This window comes from Stegastes partitus, unplaced genomic scaffold (genome assembly GCF_000690725.1).
Source record: "Stegastes partitus isolate 25-593 unplaced genomic scaffold, Stegastes_partitus-1.0.2 Scaffold795, whole genome shotgun sequence".
In the NCBI taxonomy this organism is placed as follows: domain Eukaryota; kingdom Metazoa; phylum Chordata; class Actinopteri; family Pomacentridae; genus Stegastes; species Stegastes partitus.
The window spans coordinates 90,841-111,648 of NW_007578526.1; the positions used below are offsets into that span (position 1 = coordinate 90,841).

Genomic DNA, 20,808 nt, shown 5'->3' on the forward strand with positions numbered 1-20,808 from the left:
AAAAAAAAATCCAGAGATCATTAAAGCCATTAGGATCAAGTGTCTGGGAAACAGAAATGCCTGCACCAGATTTTCTAAAAGTCTGTCTTGTAGACGTTGAAATATTTTCTTGGCACGTTCTGGTGGTGCTTAAAGTTAATGAGAAAACCAGAAATGTGTGTTTCCACAGAAAAGTTGCTCCAGATAATCCACAGATGTCACCGTGAACAGCTAATTATTCTTTAAAAGGTTTAAAAAGAAGAAGAAAAGAAAATTCCATTCAGCTCCGTTTTATTGTGAATAAGGACTCTCAGAAAAAAACATCTGAAACTCGGACAATTAAACAAAATCCGTCACGACTAAACACCACCTGACGAGTTGAAATACTGTCTTCTTGTTATCAGGAGCGTTTGAAGGCAGCAAAGACGAGCGTGTGGACAGAAGAAAGAAGAGCGAATGAATCTTTTATCAGCTCAGTTTGCTCTAGTCATTAAGACACTGAAGCCGTTTACTTTGCTCCCACACATCCGGTGGCAACAAATACCAAATTGAGGTCAAGCGAGCAGGAAGTCACCTGATGCGTCTTGGTTGTGGAACGAAACGATGGCCTTTAATTACAACAGTCCTCTGCTCTGCTAACAGGGAAGGTAACAGAAGATAGTGTAAAAAAAATAACTGAAATCAAGGCTGTAACCAACAATTCAGAATCTGTCCAATGCTACGTGATTCATTAATTGATATTTTAGCCTAAAAAAGGTGAAAAACACCTGTCAGTATTTCAAAAAGGTGACATCTTCAGACCTACATTGCTGCTGTCATACATGCAAAGCAGTAACTTGTTGCTTAATATTAGAAATTCATGATTGAAAATGTTTTCAATGATAAATAAATTACCAAAAGCAGCTTCGGATTAACTTTCTACCAAATGAAAAACAAGTACAGGATTTCTTGAACTTCAGAGTGAAACATTTTTTTTGTAAAAGGCGACCCTGTTGTAAATAATCATCTGTTTACGCCTAAATGACTTCAGGCTGTTTGGCTTTTCTTTCTCTCTGTATCGCTGTTTTTTTTCCCAGAGACAACAAACGTAGCCCAGACTGAGCCTTGGAGACCTCATAAACAAACCAAAAACATGCATTTCGAACAAGGTGACGTTCAGCCCGCCGCGTGCGTTTCTGTTCGAAGAGGGGGCTTCTGGGAAATGTTGTTCCTGCTCAGTGAAGCTGCTCAATTCCACAGAAGCATGCAGTTATTAATATATCACCGGTGTTGCAAAACTTGCCAAAAAAAAACGGGCACAGGAAAGAAGCCTGATCCGATTACGAGCGCTGCGCTGCTTCCTGTTCATGCAGCTTCAAGACCTCCGAGCCACGCCCACTTCCTGCAGCACACAACTCATGACAATAGACAGATGACACAAATATTGACACGCACACAACACAAGCGCTGGTCAGATGACTCCACCTGCTCCACTCGTATCCGCTTCAACTTCCACCTCAGATGCTCCTATTTTGCGAATTTCTCAACTCTTGGACTTGTGAAACACTCGAACCTCGCTGGATGAACTCAAAAATGCACGATAGTCAGTTTAGAAAAGGCTGAGCTCAGTTCCTGGACGGCTGACTCGAGGTGAAGTAACCGAGGAGATGTGAGAAGTGTTTATTTGAATCAGTCTCTGCAACACTCGGGACAGAAAACCCAAGTGCGAAGCTGAGTTTTCCTGCCATGTATACAGATGCATGACACTGTGTGTGACGTGTCGCTGCATGCCGGATATTTTTGTGCACATGTTTAATTATAACCGTCAACCAACAAGACAAACACTTCTGAATAGCAGAGAAAGCCTCTTCAACCGCAGTAAACATGTTCTTTATCCAGGGTTTTATGACACCAGAACATAAAGACGCACAGCAACGGAGAGAGAAATCTGATCGCGGTACAAATACCAACACAACAACGTAAAAATATCCCATTACATGTAAAAGTCCTGCGTTCAAAATTCTGAGGCCCCATATGGTGATTGTTAATATTGTGGTTGTGGTCATGTGGTGTGTCACAACCTCGTGTTTAAAAAATAAAAGCGGTTGAGAAGTGAAGATACTGTTACTCCAGCCGCAACCAAAGCACGCCAAATATTCTGTTGTTGGATGCAAGAGTGAACACAAGAGTCTTCATGCACTCCCAGCATCTGAGGAACTGAACACCTACTGGATTTCTCTAACCCAGGGGTGTCCAATCCTGGTCCTCGAGGGCCACAATCCTGCATGTTTTAGATGTTTCCCTCTTCTAACACACCTGATTCAAATGATCAGTTCACCATCAAGCTCTGCAGAAGCCTGATAACGATCCTGATCATTTGAATCAAGTGTGTTGGAAGAGGGAAACATCTAAAACATGCAGGACTGTGGCCCTCGAAGACCAGGATTGGACAACCCTGCTCTAACCCTATTCAGGACTTTCATGTTGCCATACGTAGAGGGTCTTTCGGGGTCTATTGGACCCCAAGAAAGAATATATGCAAAATATTTGTTGGTATTCATTATAGACTTTTATACGATGCTAAATACCTTTTCTGATAAGTTATTTTTGGTTTCAAATGTATGACAAATGTCCCTCTTTTTATATTTTGAAAACACCACCCGTCACCTAAACCAGATGGTCTGGGGTCCAAAAAAGTCCTGAATAGGGTTAATGTTCATGACAATGCCGGCACAACAATAGCAACATCCTCAGTGTTGGCATGTTGTGCTGCCTATGTGGCTAACGTTANAGTCCTGAATAGGGTTAATGTTCATGACAATGCCGGCACAACAATAGCAACATCCTCAGTGTTGGCATGTTGTGCTGCCTATGTGGCTAACGTTATCATTTTAGACATTACTTTAGGACCAATTTGAAACTAATAAGCAGGGACTGGGTCTGCATGTTCAGTTAAGCTGAAAAACAGTCATGTCCTTTACATCAGTTCACTTCTCTCCTGCTCTCTGTGCTCACATATACTGAATATTAGCACAGTAAAGATGCTCTCATTTGCATATTTTTATATTTCTATTGTCAGACAATCGAACCAGTACGAAACAGTGACTGAAACGAAACCCACTGCAAGTTAACCAGCAGTCACTTCATTTCCAAGCTGCTGCTCTGCCCCACTAAAATACAAATTTTATAACTACAATGATATCTGACAAACTCACCATACACATGAGCTAAAACCAAACAGATTGGGGCAGCAACAGCTACAGAAACAGACTAAACCAGGGGTTGTTACACAGTCCTGGTAAAGTGAACCATCGTTCTGAGCTGAAAGACTGGAAGACACATTTTAGGAACACGTCAGACTTTCAATAATTTGCCAAAACAAACAAAAAGCATAAATATATAAAGACCTGACTAGATTTTTAATATTGATGCAAGTATATCTCAGAAATCTTAGAGAGCATATATTAGAAGGTTTAGCTCAGAGTCGGGTTCCCCCAAAGGTACACAAAATAATACGGAGGAGTGATTGCAATGATTACAAATATCACATATATTAGATCATTTTACCCCTCTGAGGCTCAAACTGTTGTTTCAAATGAAAGCCAAAAAATGGTCCCACTTGTTTATTCTGTTGTGCTTTATGAGATGTTTTGTTTTGGGTAAAAATCTCCACTGGCAAAAGAATGGCTGTCATGGGAACATAGAAATACTGCCGTCTGAAGTGCAGTGAAGTAGAAGACAGTGAAGCAAAGCTATCACATTATTGCACCAGAGTTTAATACTTAATGTACAGGGTTCGCTTCCAACAACGCAGCTGCACAACATTTCAATTCCCAAACTTGCAAAGACACCTGCGTGAAACCGGCCCACTAGTGTGCGATGTCGTCTTATCGCACGACATTAAGCTGACTGAGGGCTTCATTTGTCAAACACTTGGAATATTTCCTCCTTTTTCCAGCCAAGTTGGAGCAGCTCAACAACGAAATGACTGCTCCCGACTTCCAGATCGAGATGTGAAGCCCAATCACAGACATCTAGAAACGTGATAAAATAATGTTGGATGTGGAATCTGGCTGTGAAGGGATTCTGCATAACACATGCAGTCCGTCAGCTTCCCCAGTGTCTTGCGAAAGAGCCACACCCTTCATGTGGAGGAGCTTCAGTGCAGCTCAGTCTGATTAAAACAGGATCTCTCTCTCCCTCTCGCTCTCTGAAAACACTTTGGCATCCCTTTCTGTTATTGTCTGCCGCTCTCATGTCTCCACACTGCGGCTCCACCCGGATTCTTACGCTGACCTTAACCAAACCAGCTCCAGTCTTAACCTCAGCGTTTCCCGTTTTGACACCCAGTCGTCATGCGTTTGACATTCTTGGGCCTGTTGGGATTTCGCTCTGCTTCCTGCATCTGGGGGGTTTTTGTGGCGTCTCGCGTTTTGCCGCCTCCCTCGGAATAAAGATGCGTTGGAACGCCGCCTCTACGGGGTTCCTGCTCTCCGAAAATGGAGAGGAGGAGGATGGAGGCAGGAATGAAAGAGGGAAGAGGGAAATTCCAAGCTGACAGTGAAGCGCAGAGAGGAGGGAGCGTTACAGATACACACATGTTGACCATAATGAGAAGCTGTTATGCAATATATTGTACACATACAGATGAAAAAATGACACGTCTGATGTCAACGTTAAAGCCTGGTAATGGCACAGATGGGTTTTGTCTGTCTGTAGTAGCTCATCAAGACAAAGAGGTGGAAGAAGTGCTCAGATCTAAACATTAAAAAGTGGAGAAATGCTTCATTACAAGAAAAATGCATACATTTGAATATTTACTTTGGTAAAAGTACGAAAGTATTGGCATCAAAATCTGTTTAAAGTATAAAAGCGCTCACACTAACTGGGCATATTTCTACACTGTTCACTCAATTTATACTATCTATCCCATTTATACCACTATTTATCTCTACCAGTAGATCTTTTTTATATTCTATAGTGTTCATCGCGCTCTACTGCACTTTACTGCTGCTTTTGCACTTCTCAGATGCAAAAACTGCAGTTCATTGTCTCAGTCCTTGCACTCTGCGATGACAATAAAGTTAAATCTAATCCAATATTTCAAAATAGTGTATGACAGTCAAATAAAATGACTCGTGCATTAATGTGTTCATCACTTTATTTTGACTTTATTAAACTATATCTGCTAAAGTTTTGCAGTGGATGTAGTGGAGTAAGTGTTTGAGTTGTAATGCAGCAGAAAATGGAAATACAGTCATGACTCGATAATCCGACACTAAATGTAAAACCTTCTTTTATGTCGGATAGCAACGCTGTCGGATTGTCAAGACGGAGGTCGAGATACAAGGAGGGCTTGATGCTGGAAGGCTCATTTGTTGTTAATTATTGTTCATAGTTGTTATAATAACTAGTAGGGCTGGTCCCAACAGCACTTTCTGGTCTCTGGATATTCAGGCCCAATTAATGATGAATATCAGAATATTTGGAGCAGTCGGGGGACACTTCCACCCCGGGGCAGCGCTCCGACGGGGTGGAAGTGTCCGGAACACACAGGCAGTACTTGGCTGCTGATGCTAGTTTAGTTAGCGCTCACACTTCTGTTTCCACCATCGGCGGCGGCGGCGGTGGAGTGGAGGATACGCTCCATCGTTACCATCCATGTTTACTTCCGCAAACACTGAGCACGCTCGCTGCATGTCGTCGTTTCCTCTTCTGCGCATGCGGGACACTTTTGGGTCATATGAAGTTCACACAGCAGATCACATACAAGTCGCATTTAACTGGAAATGTGAACGAACTCACAAAAAAATCGGATTTCACAAAAAATCTGAATTGAGCATCAAGTCCTGCAGTGTGAACGTAGCCAATCTGTTGGATTGTTCAGTCAGATAATACGCCGTTATCCTTACTGGTGACATAAAATGTCATGTTGGAGTCAGAATCCAAGGCTGTCGCTATGTTAGGGCTGTTTTTAATGGGTTTCCTAAAAAACTGTCGGATAGCAAGGCTTTGTTAAGAGTCGGATTATCGAGTCACGATTGTACTCAAAGCACAGTTAGTTACTTTTCACCACTGCCCTCCTCACATTACAGGCTACATCTTAATGTTATGACACAAACCAGGATTCCTAATTTGCTTCAGTTTAACAAAAAAGAAGTATGATTACATTTTTTTTTTGGAAATACAGTCATAAGCTGAGTGAACTGCAGAATCCAGATGTTTAAAGGAATGTTTCAGGATTCTGGAAATGCAATAACGTCCATGTGTTGTTGGAAAAATCAGTGTGACTGGAACGTAAGACGTTAAAGCTCCCCGAGTGTTTTATTTCTCCTTCTGAGCTTCTCCAGATCCTACAACAACATATGCTTTATGGAAGCAGGACAACATTCAGAAACATTTAGACGAAGATAAGAGACAAACGTTCCTCCTACACGTCTGCCTGGAAGTCATCTGTTGCTGAGATTTACATACAAAAGCCAACAATGCATCCACTGAACCCGGCTGAACACAGCTTCTAAAGTCCTCATTTAGATGTGAGAGATGTGTTTTCCATCTTCCATATGCATGAGCGACTCCAGTTAAGGACAAGCTGTAAAAAAAAAAACTCCACTGCTTTGATTCTGCAAGCAAACAAACGTCTGAACCGCAGAGTGAAAACTACAGAGCTGTTTGCAAAAGCTCGCGACGTTACGGCGGTGAAGGTTACCTGCTATGAGTCACTTTGGTTTTATCCTTGATATGCTGCTGTAAAAATAAATGCTGTGCACATAAGCAGCAGAGACTTTGGTGTTTGGAGTGAAACTGCAGCGAGCAAGCAGAATTCAAATGAACCAGAACTTGCAGCTGATGGATTAGAATCATCACTGACAACTTTACATAAAACTACCCGTCAAACTTCATGATTTCCAACAAAAAAAACAAACTCAGTTCCCTCAAATCTCTGCTAATTTGGTGCAACAATCAAACATCAACGAGCATTCTGTGCAGTGAATGTACTCTTGTGCAGGAGAAGGAAAATATGAAACCACTTCAAGGACACACTTTGAATCAAACTGTCACTTCTCAAAATGCCACAATGGAGCATGTGGCAGGAAGAAAGAGCTTCTCTCCTGCAGCTTGTCACATGGGGGTTAACTGATCAGGGTGATGAAGGTGAGTCATCACATTGTCATGTTTCTTCATTGTTCATATCAAACACCTTGCACAGATAGAGACACTGGTTACAAGTGGCGCACAAAGGAGAGAAAACACCCATTCCACGTGCATGCCATGAGGATAAATTGGGATTTTTGGCACCTTAAAACATATTTTAACCATTTTCCACCGTGCCAATAGCTCAAATAAGGTGTTAAAAGTGAATTTGGTTTGAAATTTACAGGTTTTCTTGAGGTTCTCCGGATATTTTAAACAAGAAAGTGGTAAACTAATGACATAAATGACCTGGAGAGCTGTTTGGAGACGATTACGCGAAGATTACGCGCCAAAAAAACGAAACCTTTTGGGTATTAATAAGACACGCGTCAGATCTCCTCGCTTCGGTGGTGTGTCGTGGGTGTGGGAGAGCCTTCAGCAGGCCTTTACTCACTTTCCTGTCCTTCACATCCTCCCCGACCGCTTCGATGACCCCGGAGCCCTCCATTCCCATCGTGACGGGCGGGGCGGGCAGCAGCTCGTACAGTCCCTGTCTGCCCAGCAGCTCGGCGAAGTTCAGCCCGCACGCCTTGACGCGCACCAGCACCTCTCCTGCCTTCAGCTGCGGTTTGCTCAGCGTCTTCACCTGCAGCTTCACTTTGTCGTAGCCTCCGTAGCCGGTGAGCACCAGAGCGCGGCAGGTCAGCGGCTTCTCCTCGGCCGCGGCGCCGCTGCCGGAGGCTTCCTGCGGGGCTTCAGGAGCAGCAGCAGCCGCCGGCGGAGGCTCGTCGGGCTTCTTCTCCTGCTCAGGTTGTTGCTGCTGAGTTGGAGCCTCTTCACCAGACATCATGACACTTGTGATGTGCGCCTTCAGTGGATTTTTAGTGTAGAATAATAGTTTTGCCTGTTTTGGGCGTTTCTTTCTTTCTTTCTTTCTTTTTTAATAAAACACACTGAAACGTGGAGGAGTCGGTTGGCTGCAGATGGTTCTGCTCATAAAAGATGTTCCTCTCTGCAGACAGGCGAGCCTTTTGGAAAATGAGCGTCTTGTGTGGTTTCCTGTGTGTGCGCTCAACAAGTGATCCGTGTCAAGACAAAGGCACTTAAAATAGGAGTTCCGCTTTTGGTTTTCACAATAAAATACTGATGCGGGTCACATTTTCCTAAGTTTCAGGTCTGTGACACTATTCTCATGCAACACGTTAACTTAAGCTTTATTATAAAACTATGGTGTTAGTTTAGATACTTTCAGACTATTTATTTTTGCAGGTAACAAACCCACCACCCCCAAAACACACAATAGTTTACAGGATTACAAAAGATTTTGTTGTTTGACTATAATACAAAAAACAACAACCTCTCAACAAAGCAAAACAACAAAAACAAGCAAAAACTAAACAAATAATGACAACTAAAGTTTATGAGATACACAATGCCACCAGGTCTTCATGACCCAAATGTTAAGAAAACTATTTTTTCAGGGTAAACGGAGGTAAAAGACCTGCCCCGAGAATCATGTCTATTATTTTCTAGTTCTGAGAGTTAATTAAATCATGACAGAACTGTGACATGATAAAACTATTTTCATTTGGAGGGAATCGTCCCTTATTTTGATCAATACAAAGTTGTTATTTAAAGGAACTTCTGATGTGACTTCATTGGGTAATTTCTTAAGATTTTACATTATTTTTTTTACAATCTTATTTACTTTCATTGACTTTCATCGAGTAAGTTACCTCAGATGAACATCTTGACCTGGTTTATGAGGAGAAAGATCAATTGTAAATATTAACAATTGATCATATTTGCAGCTCATTTTGCTTTTCTGTGTGCACAACATATATTTTAATAGTTTAATAGTTAGAGCCTCTTTCTGTGTAGCAGCTCTTTGGGAGGAGAAATAAAAACACCCAATCAGACCTACATATCTGGGACATTTTACTGTGTTTTACTTTTTGTGTCATAATAGAGAACATAAAATCTGAAAGCCACATTTGGTCTCTGTGGCTGCTTTCTGCTTTTATTGAGCAAATATGAAAGCATTTTATTTACTTCATTTTTCGGGGCTGCATGATTCAGCCAGCCTCCTTGTCATCCAGTTATTCACTATTAACCATAAAACTGCTCAGTGAGAAGAGCTATGACAACCTATAGTCATGTTTTTGTTAAGTTAGTAGCGTTCTGAATATTATGTATGTGATTTTTGTCATTTAAAAATATCTTATTTTAAAAGGCAAATTGTCACACTTCCGGTCCCTCCCTGCCTCACTGCGTCTGACTTGACGCAGCTGAAAAAAGTGACCGATGTGTTTTGTTGGCAATAAGCAGAAAGATGTGAGCCAGAGCTGCGGAGAGCTTCAAACCCCGGACACTGGAGTCCTGGAGGGAGAGGAGGGATCATCTGAGGCCACAGCTGGAGGAAACAGACGCAGCTCAGCTCCTACCTGCCCCAGAGGAGGCTATTAGGCTACATCTGGTACATACAGATGCGAATGGTTGAACATCAGACTAAAACAATTTGAGGAAGTGGGGACTTTCTAGTAAAAAAATGTGTCTTAAAAATCAATCTGAGGTGGGTTTACCTCCTATATCCTCATGTAAATTTGAAATATTGCAAGTTATTTAAGGGCATTAATCTATTCTGAAAGGACATCCTGTGCGTAGGCCTGTATTTAGAACTAACTAGGACAAGTGAATTCATAGATAAGCTCATTTCCTTCACAGCTTCTTTTAGTCAGCTTCTGCAGACTCATAAGTTGTTGCATCCTGCAGCTGAAGCCTCTCTCTCATCCTGTCACGCTGCTTGAAGATCAGAAGTGAAAGCGTGATGAGAGATTTGCTTTTATGTAAAGGGGCAGAAAGGTGAGGAGTTCACACTTTCTTTACCCTCAGTCACGTTCAGAGGAAGCAAGCAGTAAGAGAGGATACAACACAGTGTGTACACACCCAGCAGCACACATACTGTACACAGCTGCTACAAACATGGTGTTCGCTGGGAAAACAAACAGCTGTGGTAAATAACTTTGGTCTGAGGGGGAAACGTGTAAGTGCTCTCAGATGCTCTGTGTTTTCTAGACACAAACACACAAACATAGTTTTTCATCGAAAGTCTCCTTTGGTCTCAGTCAGGATGTTTCTGAATACATCCCAGGAATGCTTCACTTGCACTTCTGTCAGTCACTTTATCGTTGTGCTGATTATTTGACAGTTGATGCCTTATTCTAACCACTTTGTTCCACGTCTTCCTACACAACCTTTTTCAAAACAGAGATAAACGTACAATTCTGTCATTACCAGCATTTCTATTGTTGCTGGACTTGTTGCTGTTGGTATCACCTACAGCATAGGTTAGGGATGCATATCAATATTATTTCTACTAGAAAAGAAAGACACCCTTAGATAGTTCTGAATATTATGTTGGTTGTCTGAGAGGATATTTCTAATTTTTAGATTTTTTTTTTCTTATTTATCTTATCTTATGGGCTGCAAGGTGGTTTGGTGGTTAGCATTGTTGCCTCACAGCAAAAAGGTCGCTGGTTCGCGTCCCGATGAGGACACCCGGGATCTTTCTGCGTGGAGTCTCCATGTTCTCCCCGTGCAGCGTGGGTTCTCTCCAAGTTTTCCGGCTTCCTCCGACACAGTCCAAAAACATGTTGAGGTTAATTGGTGATTCTAAATTGTCCGTAGGTGTGAATGTGAATGTGCTTGGTTGTCTGTCTCTAAGTCAGGGGTGTCCAATCCTGGTCCTCGAGAGCCACAATCCTGCATGTTTTAGATGTTTCCTTCTTCCAACACACCTGATTCAAATGATCAGCTCATCATCAAGCTCTGCAGAAGCCTGATAATGGTCCTGATCGTTTGAATCAGATGTGTTGGAAGAGGAAAACATCTAAAACATGCAGGACTGTGGCCCTCGAGGACCAGGATTGGACACCCCTGCTCTAAGTGTGGCCCTGTGATAGATGGTGACCCGTCCAGGTGTCCCCTACCTTCGCCCTGAGTCAGCTGGGATAGACTCATGACCCTAGTGAGGATTAAGCGGTGTATAGATAATGGATGGATGTTTTTGGACTTTGTGGGAGGAAGTCGGAGAACCCGGAGAGAACCCACGCTGCACAGGAACATGCAAACTCCACACAGAAAGATCTCGGGTGTCCTCACCGGGAGCCACCTTGCAGCCCCCTTGACTAATCCATCCATCCATCATCTATACACCTTAATCCTCATTAGGGTCGCGGGGGGCTGGAGTCTATCCCAGCTGACTCAGGGTGAAGGCAGGAGACACCCTGGACAGGTCACCAGTCTATCAACTGGAACACATGGTCCAGTATAAAATAATAAATATCTCATGGAAGATGGTGAAAATTCAAGTACAAACATTACATTTTTAACAGGATTGTGGAAATTCTAGCAGAACTAAACATGTTTTACGTACAGAGCGCAGCGTGTTTTATAGGATTAAGAGGAATTTATAGAAATCATGCAGGATTCCTTCTGAAAAAGTCAAAACCTTCCAAGACTTGTTGACTTGCCAACTCTCAGTTTAATGTGGAAACAGGTTGCCAACTTGTTTTTGACCAGAAGGTGGCGCTAAAAGACTTTAGAAAACTTATGTCCTGAGGCAGATCACGGATCCTATTATAACTGGAGAATACAACAAAAAGGCAGTTTGCTGACACACTGTATTTACCAAAAAAAAGGGCTGAAATACAAACATCTATCATCCATTCATCCTTGACTTCAATCAGTTTCAAAGCCTCAACATTTCTGCACTTCAACCACGGCAGCTTGGAAACAAAGTCTGACAAAGACGTTCATTCTGACAGTGATCATTTCATCTGATTAACCTGTTTGGTGATATGATGATAAGTGTATCTGGTATTTGTCTCATCCTCTGCTGACTCACACTGACTTACAACGTGTTGGTAAACAGATCCACACAGAGTGGAAGTGACTTCACCTCTTATGCTTTTCATTCTGTTTACTGGAACATACAAACACAACTGCTCTGACTGGCTGCCATGAACTCAGTGGATGATGATGATGATAGAAACACAAAGCAGCATCAAGTTGACCACAGTCAGTCAGACAAAGACAGAAAGTGCTGAAAGTCTGCCTTCAAAATAGTAGCAGCTGTTCAAACAGGACTTACAAGGAGCCGCTGTAGTTCCTATTTTCTCTGACGCTGAATCTATTAACCCATCATCTAAACAGTGACTCTAAACTACATTTTAATTAATTAAACATTCAAACAATATCAGTGAAACACTCCTGATTTACCCATTATTTGAAAGGAAGGTAGACTAAATGTAAACATTATTAAAATTACTGAGTGTAAATCTTTTCACAAAGTTGCTTTGGGAGTTTTCTGGAAAAAAATAAAATCATCTGAACATCCCAACAAATGTGAAAACTAAGAAACACAACGTGCTCAGAATAATGTGGTCCAACCCTGTAAAAACACATTAAGTGTTTGTTGGCAGATATTAAAACTGTATTATTAGCTTTTTAAAAATCCCCTTTGCACAGGTATTAGTACAAATAATGAAAAGAAAAACACGACTCTGTAGTGACATGTATTTGAATTACTGAAAGTTATGACGGAAAACATGCTTTTGATGGGAAAATCAATTTTGGAACCGTAACACAACAGTGACATTAATGATCCCCTCCAGACAACTATTAAAGACGATCTTAACCATTTTTTTTTTACCTTTACAACTTGCCAATACGGTCTTTTTATATGTTAAAATACAAATCATGAGTAAAACAAGCAGTCAGCTCCATGGCTACGTCGAAACTGCAGCATACTAATGTCACATATGCACAACATATTGACACAATAATGATAAAATGATGCTATTTTAATTGCAAACAGTTGATTTAATCACGTTTTCCCACCATTGCTGCTATTAAATGGTTGATCCATCACATAATTTTAACCTTAACCAAGAATGAACCTTTTTTGCTCATAAATCAATGTTGGTCTTTAATAATATATGGAGATAAATCAACCTTTTATCAGGTATCAACAGAGTTTTAAACGTGGCCGTGTCTGGTTAAAGCCTGTTTCGCACAATCGGACTCTTCTACAACTCTCACAGAAAAAAATACTCCTCTAGTATCCCAAAACAGGTGGTGGGTGCTAATATTTTTACGCATCACGATCGGTGGCTTTGCGTCCCAGCTACATGCTTTGATTTTGAAAAACCCAACAGGCAACTGCTTTCTAACGCCGCGGTTTTAACAGGTACCATCGGTGCGCCTCACTTGGCTGGAGGCGCAGAGGAGCGCAGCGTTCATTGCGCAGAGTATGTGGCCGAAACTACATCGGACTCTGGAGCTGAAGTTTCTGTCCGAAGTGATTTAAACATTTCGACCATCCAGAGCTGCTCTTGTCCTCGACTCTCCACCTGCTGGGAGCTAAATGACAAGTAGGCAGCCACTCGGAACCTTTCAGTGATACACGGGGCACGATGGAGAGCAAAGGATTACTGCGCTGTAAGATCGTGGTTGTCGGTGATACGCAGTGTGGCAAGACGGCTCTCCTTCACGTTTTTGCCAAAGACTCGTACCCAGAGGTAAGACAGCGTTTCATACAGATAAACACACGAGCGGTGACTGCTGCTGCACAGGTGCGTAAAACAGCCGAAACCAAAGTGTGAAGTCTCCACGCAGCCTGAAATTTATGCTCAAAAACTTCCAAATGCGCTCAAATCAATGTGGGAACTGGTTTATATTTGGTCACTTATGAACATCAATCGATTCCAACGTGTTTTTGCTTCTTTCTTTAATGAATGTTAGACCAAAACGCTGCCCTGAACTGATTGTTCTCAGGAAGGTTGTGAGCTTTTTGCGCATCATAGACTGCTATCACATCTTTCCTGTCACTTGTGTAAATAGATTAAACTAATTCGACATAAAAATCACAAGATTGGCTGCGTACGGTCGCCACAGAACCGGACCTCGGTGCGCTTTTGCGCATCGTGCGTCTGTGGTTTGCTGGAGCAGCTTCGGCGTGTAAACACTGAAGCATCACCGGTTTCAGCTGAACAACTGCCGCTGAGCAACACAATGAATCACCGAGATTGTGTGATTCTCCACTGTGAGTGGCGCATGAATAAATGTGCAGTTATGACATTTTAATGCGGTGACTAAAAACTGTGAATGAAAACAACATGAACACACGAGAAACAGTTTGTCTCCTGAAAACATGATCTCCTGGACGCTCAGTACTCGTGATTTTAGTCATAAAATCAACACATCTGAAGAACAGAAGCAACAGTTAATTAAGCAATTATCAACTACTAGTCAATGAATTGTCTAAATCCTCTGACTCCAGCTCCTTAAATGTGAATATTTTGCTATATTGTCTGTCTTCTTTCCTCTTCTGTGACAGTAAACTCAGTATCTCTAGATTGTGGACAAAACAAGACATTTGAGGGGTCATCTGTGTTTTTTTGGAAACACAGATTTACCAAACAACCAAGTGGCTATTTGAGAAAATTATGGATGGCTTATTAAAAAAATTAAAATAATCCTTCGCTGCAGCCCTGATCTGAAGATATCAGGAAGAACAATAGTTTTGAACACCAAGAATTCAAAATTTGACACACAAATCTGGGAGCTGTGAACATTTCGGACAACAACAGAGATTTTGAGCAGATAAATCCAGGAGTATCTCATTTTGGTCAAATCTCTGATGTGCTTTGGCTAATTTGTTGATGACAACACGTTGTCACGACATGAAAAGCACCAGAAAATGTATTTAGTTGTCAGATGTTGGATTGAAAATAACAGGAATATGGTATTCTGTGTGTTTGACCAAGTGACGGGTTAAAATATTCTTTGCACTTACTGAATTTGAGTTTCTCTCGAAACTCTTGAACTATTGCGGATAATGAAATCAAAGCTTGTTGACCTAAATTTCTGTTTTTCGAAATAGGTCAAAGCTAAGAATTGGCTTAATCTACTTTCCACGCACACACACACACACACACACACACACACACATACACAAACACAAACACACACCGCTCCCTGCTTCTTGACATTCCTCTCTGCACTATCCTCCGAATTCATTAAGAATCCGGCTGTTTTCTAAAAAATCACACCAAATTTTCTACCAGCTTTGATCTAAATTTAGCCACACGTGTCTCTTTTGCAGAACTATGTTCCCACGGTGTTTGAGAACTACACAGCCAGCTTCGAGATCGAGAAGCAGAGGATCGAGCTCAACATGTGGGACACTTCAGGTGAGGCTTCGTCCCTTTGCGGTGCAGGATTGTCACACCGGTGCCGCGAGAGGCGCATCATCCCAACCCCGTGAAGAAGTTACTGTATCAGGCGCTCCAGATTGGCAGACAGCTGACTCCTCAGAGCGTACAACAACTTCCAGGCAGTGGGCCAACAACATGAGCAACCACACACAGAGAGTGCCAGGATAATCTGTAGGGAGCACTGATGGATAATTTAAAAAAAAAAAAATGATTTCAGCTAATTTAATTCAAATTTGGATGCAGCATGTGTCCGTACACTATTTATGTAACCTCCGTCCTGTCATCACCTTTTAGAGTTAATTTGACACTTGTAGTCAGCTTTCAACAGCCAGCTCAAGAGTCATATGAGCTCTCTGAGCGGATAAACAACTTGTCAATCAGCGCCTCGCCTGCTCCGAGTAGCTGCCACAGCTTAATCAACACATAGGAAGGCTGAAAGAAACGCACAAGATTCATGATCGCGAGCCTGCATCTTGGCAGAATACACGCAACGAGGCGAGTGGGCTCATTTAAGTTAACAACTGTTGATTGTCCGCTGGTTGGTGCTGATAGCTCGGGGGGGGTTGTTGCTCAAAAATGTTTATTTATAGAGCAACAGTTTTGCACTTTGGAGTCGTTTTATACGGCGGAGATTCGAGGTTGCGGAGCTCAAACAGTCAGACTCTTTCAGTCTCCGGGTGGGAGTTAGCTTTCTCCCCTTTTGTCAGCCTTTAGGCCTCCTTTCACATTTCATTTCCACTTACATAACAACACCCGAAAACTTGTTCTCGCACAACAACAGCGTTCCATTAACCTCCACCCAAGCCGACACGCCGACCAGCCAGACGAGCTGGAGATTAAGAGCTGCAGCTGGCTGGGGCTGGTGCTGCCTGTGGGCTTGCAGTGGGTGAGGCCACTCGGCTGTGTGTAAACAAAAACCCTCTGAAATTGCTGCCTGGTTCACGCACACACACACACACACACACACACACACACACACACACACACACACACACACACACACACACACACACACACACACGCACACACACCTCGCTGAGCTGGTCGGTGGATGACAATTACAGCAGTGAAACACTCAAACAGTCATTTGCTCCACCCTCGCACAAGAATTCAATTCATCTTTTTCGTGTGAACCATTCAGGACTTTGGGATGTCGTATCGTTTGAATCTCTGCATAGCGGACGCGAGGCGACAAAGAGCCTCCAAGGTTCTTCTAAAAAAATTCTCCACGAATGAATCCGACGAAAAATCTATTTCTGTCCGCGCGCAACTGTAAAAGAGAGGGGAATTATTTTTTAATAAGGAGGGTTTAGGGGAGGATATACACCAGCGAGAGGGATTTTTTTTTTCTTTTTACAACCTGGCAACCCAAATGCTGAATTTATTAATGGATTTCTACTGATTTATAAAGCAATAATAGCTGATTGTTTTGCTGTAACTTCGAAAGCACGCTAAACTGTCCTGAAGGTTGAAGGGAAGGAAGTAAAGGAAGGACCTTGGTGGCATAAGAGGATTGGAAACACATTTATTCAATAGCTTGCTAAGAATCAGATGAGAAGACTGATATAGCTCTCATGTCAGTGCAGTCAGACTCCTAAAATCTAGCAAATGTCAAGTAGAGTTAAGTAGATTAATAGACTTTTTTCTGCTAGATTAATCGTAGCAACTGCTTGAGTTCCTTGAAGACGATTAATCTACCAGAATAACCATGACCTGGATGACTGAGAATCTTCACAGACAATAAATAGAGACATATGACAGAAGTCTAATTTGAACAGACTTCAAGTATCTCGTTTTGAAATCCCCAGCTGCTCAGTGTGTTTAAGCTTTAACGTATTTTAATAATAACTCCTGCCCTAAATTGAAAGGACAAAAAAAAAAAAAAAAGAGATAAATGACATTTTAAAGTGTTTTTAGTCTCATTGCATTTCTATTAACCTTCTTAGTCCCAAAAACTCACCAGCGGGTTTGAAAGGCGTGCGTTGTTTAAAGCGACCTCATTTATCACAGCGAGAAACAGATTTTCAACTTTCTGACGGTCCTTGAATTAATCATGTAGGACTTCTGCTTCCATAATCAGCCAAATGTAAGCTTAAAATTGTGATATTTGATCAAAATTACTGTTAAAAAAATTGCCAAAACGCAGATCCTGCACCTCTCACCACAACTCAGAAGTCATTAGCTTCAACCGTTGGTCATGTGACAAACGTCTCAGCTGAACTGCAGGCAGTGTTCGAGAGGAGATGACAAGAGACACCGAGAGGAGAATGAAACGTGCTCGATGGACAAAATAAATGCAGCATTGCTCAGAAACAGTTTAAAGAGGGGCAAGTTGCCTGGAGATGCCTTCAGTGTGGTGAAATATCTGGAGAATTGTTGAGTTCTATCTACTTCTAGGCCTGGTTGTGCTGTTTTCATAGCGGACTTTATATTGCGCTGAAAGAGGAGCCTGTAGTAAATAAAAACACACCCAGAAGCTGCTCGGGGGTTCAGAGGGTTGATGTAGTTCACGGCAGGTGATCCATATCTGACCTGACCCGGCTTCCTCCAGCTCTCTGTAAGTAAAGAAGAGACGTGTGCGTTGCCTTGCAGTGTCCCTGCCAGCTATTCTGGCTTCGTCTCGGCAGACAGGTGCACCGGCGCCTACATCAGTGCTACCACAGGTCCCAGTGGAACCTGCCTCTTCTTGCTAATGGCTGAACTGGGGGATTACAGTCGCACAGGGAAGCTTTTGTGTGTGCACTGCTGCAATACTCCTGAGTTTTCAACTTCTGCTCTTACTCACATATACCGCTCCTTATGCAATCACAGGGCTGCCTGAGAATTTTCATACTTTTTGCTGGTGTGTGTGTGTGTGTGTGTGTGTGAGCATGTGCCGGCATGTACGAGAGGCAGCTAGGCAAATGTTTGCACGCGCTCAGTTTGTGTGTGTGCGATTTGCATGACAGCAGGTGAACCAACCCAGTGGGAGGGAAGTTGTGGACGAAACTCAGACACCCAACAAGCAATTGTAGAAAAATCTGTTCGGTTTCAGTGTAAAAAATGAGGATATGTTTTATCAGATGATCGCTGCGGTTGAGCATGTTGGATTTGGAGCTGAGTAAAAAGGACAGATATGATGTAAGCGGATTCAGATCGCCGAAGGTTTCAAGTGCAAATGATAAAAGAGCACAAACTCCTCACTGATCTTAAGCTCCGAGGCTCCTGTGCGGATAACAGTGGAGGATGTATGATTAGAAAAAAAGGGAAGATGAGAAGACAAGGTTGAGTTGTTGAGGGGAGAGTGTGAGGCAAGAATGAACCTCTGAGCTGCTCATTGTGCAGAAACAAACAGTGGATTTAATTAATCAGGCGCTCGCTGTTTGACCAAACACTTGCTTCCTTTGTCCTTCATTCTTCATCTGGCTTCCCCTCCCGCTGCCTCCTCGACCTCCTGCTTCCATCAACCACGTCCAAACCTGCGTGTGCTCGAGCTCCCTGCCTCGTCGGGTAAAATCCTCCTTTTTCTTTCCTGTGCTCATCTCTGCGAGCCCTCATCCCTCCCTCTCTGCCATTGTTGTGTTTTTCCATCAAGATTAAGATCAGAAAGATGCTCGTCCAACTCTCGCAGGTCTCTTCGCTGATCTTCACTCGTCTTAGTTTTTGTTCTTCCGACCTTCTCCTCATTCGCTGTCCCTTGGCCATCTCTCCTTCTTGACACCATGCTGTGGAGTTCAGCACGTTAGCATGTACCATCTGCCTCCCCGTGTCCTGAGCACGAGCACCAAGAAACGCTGGAATAATGTCGTGTTTATAGATCCGAGCCACCACTTTGTTGCTTCCTGTTTACAGAGCGCAGTGCAGATGTTATGGACTGTGAGGACGTATTTGCAGAATTTGACAAGAAGTGGACAAGATTAGAACTGCTGACTCTATCTTTAATACATCCATGGTTAACTGGAAATAGCATGTAAAGATAATACAGTCGTGACTCGATAATCCGACCCTTAACAATCTGGAAACCTTGCTATCCGACAGGTTTTTAGGAAAAACAAACGGAACCCGTTAAAAACAGCCTTAACATAGCGACAGCCTTGGATTCTGACCCCGACATGACATTTTATGTCACAAATCAGGAAAACGGCGTATTATCTGACTGAACAATCCCACAGATTGGCTACGTTCAGACTGTAGGACTTAATGCTCAATTCAGATTTTTTTGTGAAATCCGATATTTTTGCGAGTTCCTTCACATTTCCAGTTAAATACGACTTGTATGTGATCTGCTGTGTGAACTTCATACGACCCAAAAGTGTCCCGCATGCGCAGAAGAGGACACGACGACGTCACACGCAGCGAGCGTGCTCAGTGTCTATGGAAGTAAACATGGATGGTGGCAGCGGCGGGGGAGTAGTGCCACCACCGATGGTGGAAACAGAAGTGTGACTGCGAACTAAACTAGCATCAGCAGCCAAGTACTGCCTGTGCGTTCCGGCCACTTCCACCGCTGCCCCGGGGTGGAAGTGTCCCCCGACCGTGCAGAATATTCGGATATTCATCATTAATTGGGCCTGAATATCCAGAGACCAGAAAGTGCTATTGGGACCAGAACTACTAGTTGTTATAACAACTATGAACAATAATTAATAACAAATGAGCCTTCAAGCATCAAGCCCTCGTTGTATCTCGACCTCCGTCTTGACAATCCGACAGCCTTGCTATGCGACATAAAAGAAGGTTTTACATTTAGTGTCGGATTATCGAGTCACGACTGTATTTTCCCTTTTATTGACTCTGTTGTTCCTGAATCACTGAAAAAAAAAAATCAAAGAAGCATTGGCATAATTGATGATGTCCAAAAGATGCTTCGACATCAGTATTTTAAATCAACTCATAATTTTTATGTTTTATCGTAAAAACTCGAAATATTCCAGTAACAGTTGTTCTTTAACATCACCACTGCTGTGTCATAAACTCAGCTGCAGTCAGCGCTACAGCTTTAGACAACTGGAGCAGCAGCAAAGTCTGATCCAGTTTCTAAAAGGCTTTGAAAGAATGAGAATACATCCAATAGACCAAAAGAGTGGTCTGTACACTGTGCAGAGTTTGGATGTTGTATCACAGCAACGAAGAGAAAACACAAAAGTGCTGTAGAGTTCATTTACATCTATGCTTCTCTCCGGCTCCCTGTGCTCACATCAACTGTACTTAAATACAACCGATTCCCCAATGAAGCTGCTCTCATTTAAACACTTTACTGTTTCTGTTGTCAGACAACAGGATGAGTATGAAATAGTGACTGGAACATGCCTTCAAGATGCTGCCTGCACCACTGAAATCCTGATTTTATAACTGCAATGTTGCATTACAAACACACACGAGATAAAGACGACGATAAATTAGAAGCTACAACTACACAATAAGGAAAAAGAAGTTGCTGTAGTGGATCCATGTTTTT

General features: G+C 42.5%; 2 protein-coding genes across 2 annotated transcripts in view; one reads left to right on the forward strand and one right to left on the reverse strand.

Annotated features, from left to right (window-relative positions):
* The window catches only part of LOC103364923 (synaptic vesicle membrane protein VAT-1 homolog), an 18,199-nt gene extending 10,066 nt beyond the window's left edge, over positions 1-8,133 (reverse strand). Inside the window, exon 1 of the mRNA XM_008292221.1 lies at positions 7,547-8,133. Coding sequence (XP_008290443.1) covers positions 7,547-7,942 — 396 coding nt within the window. The 5' untranslated portion in view covers positions 7,943-8,133. The remainder of the gene's footprint in view (positions 1-7,546) is intronic.
* Positions 8,134-13,395: 5,262 nt separating this feature from the next.
* LOC103364924 (rho-related GTP-binding protein RhoN-like) overlaps positions 13,396-20,808 on the forward strand; it is a 43,289-nt gene continuing 35,876 nt past the window's right edge. Inside the window, exons 1-2 of the mRNA XM_008292222.1 lie at positions 13,396-13,673; positions 15,260-15,347. Of these exons, the coding sequence (XP_008290444.1) occupies positions 13,569-13,673; positions 15,260-15,347 (193 nt within the window). The 5' untranslated portion in view covers positions 13,396-13,568. The remainder of the gene's footprint in view (positions 13,674-15,259; positions 15,348-20,808) is intronic.